Consider the following 6,000-nt stretch of genomic DNA (forward strand, 5'->3'; position numbering starts at 1 on the left):
GGAGTTGTAGCAGAAAAAGGATCCTGAGCAAGAAGGACTACTGCTTACAAACAAATAGTGTCTCTCTCATTTTTGTGACTGAAACAGTAAAACTCTTCTTTGTGTTCTGGGAGACAACAGCAAGTGTTGGTGTGATTAGATTTTAAATGTGAACACTTTGAATGAGTGAAGTATTTTAGAAGATGTGTCTGGAGCTGGGAGATGTTTGGGGGAAGTGGTAAATACTGTGGTTAATGGGCTGCCACATCCATCATAGCAGGCATACCTTCCCTGGTTCTGATTTCACTCTTGCAGTGTGAAGAGGTGACAAATTCTCTTTCTACTGAGGCATCTGAAACGCTTCTGTTTATTTCTGCCTCTGGTTCTGTTCTGAACTCCTGTTTTTCCTTTGCAGCATCTATGAAAAGCTGATCCAGTTTTGTTCCATTGATGAACTTGGTACAAATTATCCAAAGGTGAGGTGCAGTGCTTTTGGCTGGAAAGGGAGTGGGTAAGAGATAATAGAGAGGTGTAAAGTCTTACCTGAGGCTTTAGTGAGCCTGCTTGCTTAGAGGTCCTTTAAGGGAACTTCAGTTTGAGACCCTGCATTGAAGTGAACATTTTTGTGTGGCACTGAACCTCAGTGCCTCCAACTTTGCTGTAATGGTTCTGAACAAAAACTGCTGAAGTGTGTAGGTATAAAGGAAACTCCTCAAGGGGGACTGAAGCTGAGCAGCAGAAAAATGCATGACTTATCCCAGCATACTTGTGGCTTCAAAGCTGTTCCTTCATTCACAACAGAACGTGGTCCCATAAAAGAAGGTCTGATGTGATCTTTGGGATACAAGAAGAAATCAGTCATGATTATCATCAGAGAACAGAAATGCCTTAAACATTTTTGAACTGGGTTTTGTGTCTCTGTGGAAATAGCCCTAATCTGACTTATTTTTTTCCTTTAGGACATGTTTGACCCTCATGGCTGGTCAGAGGATTCGTATTACGAGGCACTAGGTAATTCCAGGAAGTCTGTCCTTTTTTGTCCTAGCTTAGGTCTTTGTGTTTTGTACTTAATTAACTGCACTGGAGTCCCCACTTCCTTTATAAATGAGAAGTCATCACATGCTGCTCTTTAACGACTTCATTCTGGTTGGATGTGCCTGAATGTTATTGATGCTTCATCAGTTTGGAAAGAAAGCCTTTTCATTTAAATTGGTTCTTCAGTGTTTTCACCTCTTAAATCATTAATTTAGTGCTGCAATGTTTTGATTAAAGAGCAGTAGTTACTTTCATGGCAGTTTAATTTTCTATACAGAGTTTGAAGGTTTGGATTGTTTCTGATGGGAAGTGAGTGAGAGAGAGCTGTGGGTTTTTACTGTTCTTAGTGCTTCACATCTTCTGATCTTTCTCAGCCAAAGCCCAGAAGATTGAAATGGACAAACTGGAGAAGGCCAAGAAGGAACGCACAAAGGTAGCTCCTCAAAACCAAAAGAGATGGAAGTGCAGGGCTTTTGTTTCTTTGCCTGCTGAACTTAATTTTGTTGCTCTGCCCTTTCCGTGCTAATACTGCTTGTTTTTCCCTGGTTCTCTCCTTTCTCCTTGCATGTCCTTTCCCGAGCTGCACAGATTGCTTGCCCTTCCTTATAGGTCCATTCCTCTGGGTTGTTTATTCCACTGGACTTCCTGCTGTTTTGTCAGTATTTTTAAACCAGAGCTCTAAAAATGGTGTTCAGTAAACCAGATAAAGGCAAGATAATGCATAAAGAACAACTTTTTTCTTAATCTCTGACATTTTGCCTGGTGGCATAGCCTAGTTACAGCTTAATTTCCTCACCATATCTCAGTGTGAGACAATATCTGCTTTCTGTTCTTGATATTGCCTTCTTGTATCTGATTTCCAGAAATATTGGACCTATTTTAACTTTGTGCATTTTGTGACAAGCCCAACTAATCTTATAGACGCCCCAAAAAGAACACAGACAGGCTTTGAAAGATTTTATTCCTGTCCTGTATTGCCTTTAAGCCAGTGGCTGGCATGAGAAAACTGTCTGATGTTAGAGATTGCCATCTAACCTTGCAGAAGGCTCCCTCCATATTCGGTGGAGGGGTTTTTTTGTGCAGTGCATGCTCTGTCTTGCTGCTTGTTTTGGTTTTTTGCACAGTAACCCAGGCATCTCATTACATCCTTGCCCATGTCTGCAGTTTTGAGGCTGCAGTGCTGTTGTGGCTCTTGTTGCCAGGTTTCCTGCCATGATGCAGTCGCAGTAAATTGTGCAAGTAGGGGCTTGTCTTGCATGTTTCTTAAAGGAAGAAGGATAAGAACTTCTGACTGTATAAATACAGTGTTTAATGGCCAGGATGTATCCTGTCTGAGCTGTATCAAATCCCAGTTGACACACACATTTTTATTGCATCAGATTTAGGAGCTGGGTTGTAGAAATCCTTAATTCTCATGGCTTCAGTACACTTTGGCCTGAGGTCTGTATCTGTCTTTCTGCATGATGGGCAGCTCAGAGGCCAATGTCTTACATCACATTAAAGCTGTTTTTAAAAAACATAGGTGCTGTGGGTTAAAGAAAGGCTGTGTATCTCAACACTTCTTTTTTTTTTTTTTTTTAACTTCTCCTCTTTTTCCTATGTGTCTCTCCCTGCCCAGATTGAATTTGTGACTGGCACTAAAAAGGGTACAACAACAAGCGCCACTTCTACAACCACCACAACAGCCAGTACCACTGTGGGAGGTAAAGAACAGTTGGGATTGTACCAATTAAGCTGCAGTAATGCTGGGATTAGTGCTTCCTGGAAACCTGAAGGCTCCTTATTGATTGTGTATATAATGCAAGAGTGTGTTTTTTTTTAGGGGTTGTTGGACTAGCTTTCCTCTAGTCCCTGTATTCCAGGTCTTCCCTTCTGGAATGAAAGACCAAGGCCAGGTGGGATAGTGAAGAGATTTATTAGTGTGTCAAGAAACCTGCTACTGTCTGTGGTTGTAGAGTATTCCTGGGACTGATATATCTCAAGAGGTTTGGAAAGACTGAAAATCACTCTCCTGCCTACAGCCTGCATTTTAAACTGAGGGGAAGGGAGAAAAAACACTGGAGGCTGATGAGTGTGTCCTGTGCCTGTAGCTGAGCAACTGGGATACGTGTGCTCTGTTAAAATTAACTATGCTCTGGGGCAGGGATGATCCTGGCTCCCATTTGGCTGAAGCTCAGGTGTGCAGTTCCATTTGACTCTTGAGGTACAAAGTTGTCTTTCCTCCTCACCACTTACTGCCAATGTATCCTGAAGTTAGTGTGAGGGGAAACTGTCTAGGATATTAAGGGTTGGCCAGTCGGGGTGTTAAGAAGGGACTGGTGACCTTTAACATAATGCTAATCCTCATTTGCTTGATTTAATCAAATTCACAGATGCCCAGAAGAGGAAGAGCAAGTGGGACTCTGCCATCCCCGTAACAACGATAGCTCAGCCCACCATCCTCACCACCACTGCCACACTGCCAGGGGTTGTCACAGTGACAACCAGCGCGAGTGGATCCAAAACCACGGTGATATCAGCTGTGGGCACCATTGTGAAGAAGGCCAAGCAGTGACTGGTGTGCTGGGCCTGGATTTTTGGACTTGTTTATCATTGAAGCCATTGTTCTCAGAAGGGAGGGGTAGCTTTCGCCTTTGGTAAAGGATGGCAAGATTCTTTGGAACAGACCACAGTTCCCCTTTGGAAGACTGGGGGCAGGAGCAGGAGCAGGCATGCCAGCTGTGTGCCCACAGGAATGGACCTCTGCCCGCAATGCCTCTGCCTTTGCTTGCTGTGGGAAGAACCAGCCTGTGTGTTGTGCTGGAGGAAGGTGGTATCTGGAGTCAGCTTGTAAAAGTTTGCTTATTAATTACTGCATTAGGGTCTTACCTACTTGCAAGTTTGGTTTAGGGGGCAAAAAAAAAAGAAAATAAAATAAAAGGGCAAGTAGTACAGGACTATCTGTGTTATCCTTGTGTGTTCCAGGTCGTGCTCCAGGCTTGCAGCCTGTGATAGGTGCTGCCCTCTGTACTCCAGCTCAATTCTGAGGGAGTTAAAGCAGAGACAACTGCTCAGTGTCCACGTTCAGATGTGTAGCAGAGACCTGAAGCAATCTACATCTGTGATTGCTCACCCTTTGTCCCAGCACTGCCACCTGTACCCGTGTGCTCTCTGTGTAGATCTTGGTGACCACGTGTGAAGTTGTTGAACTGTTGAGGGAACTGTGCTGGAACAGTCCTGTTATCGTCTCCCAAGGATGAAGATTTCTATGCAGAACCCTTAAGCTGTAGAGGTTTGATCTGTGAACTCATTTGCAAAGACCTTTGCAAAAAATACTTCCATTGCCACGGAATGAGATTGGACAGCAGATAAGCAGAGGAGAGTGTCTGATCCTAATTGTGATGTTGTCAGTCTTTGTACTAGCTCGTGATGTTCTGTGAATGCACACATGGCAGTTACTGCTTGCTCCACTGTTGTGATAAAGTATTTTCAGTTGAAAATTTTATTGTATAAAAATTTAAAAGTCTATAAAAAAAACCTGGTGTCATTCATGTGTCTGCATTTCTGTTAAGGTAAATTCCTGCCCAGAGCCTGTTTTTTCTAGTGCTCAAGCAGTGATAGGAGAGATGTTTGCCAGATCAGTAGAAGTGTAAATTTCTGACAATTCAGTGGGGTTTTTTTTCAGTTTTTTATGTAACTTAATGTCACTCTTGATCGAGACTTTGCATTTATGGAGACTTAAGGTAGAAATAAGGGGTCAATATTCTGCTTTTAGATAATTTTAAAACATGTTAAACACTTTGTCCTAGCAGTCATTTTACCTTTAAAAAAAGCATCTGCATATCCAGAAATGCTCACGGGAGATAAACCGGGGGACTGATGGAACTATAGCGTGGGGAGTTGGGGAGATGGTGGAGTCACTCTTTTAAAGCAATAAAATATTCAAAGGCATGAAAATAGTAAGATTGAAACATCTCTGTTTAATTATTTTTTTTTACATTGGGCTGCTGACTTGACTCGTGGAAGCTTGGATGAAGAGAAAACTTCCTGAGCTCTTGCTGAGGTGTGCTGAGTGTTGCCATGAGGCACCTGGAGCAGCAGTTTCCAAACTGGCTTATGCAAGTGTCCTGCAGGACTGAGCTGGGTCTGGCAGCTCCTGAGCTCCCAGGACTCGGTGTTTGCTGTCTGCAACTTGAAATATGGGCACAGTTTGTTTTTTGTTTTTTTCTCTCTCTCTTCAAAAGGTTGGAGTGGAGATGCCAACCCTTGTGTAACAAACTTGCAGCCAGTAGCTCGCTGCTCTTGTTTGCCTTGAGTGTTGCTATCAGAAGTAGTAGGTGGATACAAAGGTTGGAAACTGCAGTTCTAAGGAAAAAGCCTCTTTTCCTGAGAAACATGATCTTACAGGTTGGTGGCCTGTGCTGGGCTGTGGTCGGTCAGTGCCCCAGAGAAGGTGGAGGGAGCTTCAGGTGCACAGGAGTGATGTCCTGAGGGAAAAGGATCCCTTCTTGGCCTGTGAACCAGGGCCTGAAGCCCTCAGGAGGCAGGTTTGACCAGTTTGCTTTAGAACTCTATGGTTGTGCTCGTTGCAGGGCTCTGTGGAGCTGCTGAGGGCTGGGGGGGACCCACTGAGGGTGTCAGTGCCTGTGTGTTAAATAGCCCCTAAGAATAGTTTAAAGGTTCTCAGTGCTGCTGCAGTAGTGATTGCTCTTCAGGCTGCTCTTCTGACTCCTAAAAGCTGTGGATACTCATTCTTGCCTCCCCTCTCAAGGGAAGACTAACCATACTTGAGAGTAAAACCAGTCCCATTTTCATCATTCCTTAGTCTGAGAACTACAAGCTCATGGTCCTTGAAAACCACAGGGCTTCTCTCTGCTTATCACCTTCCTAAGCACGGCTGTCTCCCAGCTTGAGTAGGTTTGTCTTAGCTGAGACTCCACACTCAAGTGTCTCTGCCTTGGAGGAGAAAGGAGAGCTGCTGTAATGAAGTCATCCTTGGCAGAGCTG

At 43.9% G+C, this 6,000-nt stretch overlaps 1 protein-coding gene across 2 annotated transcripts in view; it reads left to right on the plus strand.

Annotated features, from left to right (window-relative positions):
• The window catches only part of SAP30BP (SAP30 binding protein), a 30,462-nt gene extending 25,510 nt beyond the window's left edge, over positions 1 to 4,952 (plus strand). For both annotated transcript variants that reach the window (XM_017833004.1, XM_017833005.1), the window contains 5 exons: positions 395 to 455; positions 939 to 990; positions 1,389 to 1,447; positions 2,633 to 2,717; positions 3,387 to 4,952. In XM_017833004.1, coding sequence (XP_017688493.1) covers positions 395 to 455; positions 939 to 990; positions 1,389 to 1,447; positions 2,633 to 2,717; positions 3,387 to 3,568 — 439 coding nt within the window. In that variant the 3' untranslated portion in view covers positions 3,569 to 4,952. The remainder of the gene's footprint in view (positions 1 to 394; positions 456 to 938; positions 991 to 1,388; positions 1,448 to 2,632; positions 2,718 to 3,386) is intronic.
• Positions 4,953 to 6,000: the final 1,048 nt, after the last annotated feature.

This window comes from Lepidothrix coronata, unplaced genomic scaffold, assembly GCF_001604755.1.
Source record: "Lepidothrix coronata isolate B3197 unplaced genomic scaffold, Lepidothrix_coronata-1.0 Scaffold210, whole genome shotgun sequence".
Taxonomy (NCBI): Eukaryota; Metazoa; Chordata; class Aves; order Passeriformes; family Pipridae; genus Lepidothrix; species Lepidothrix coronata.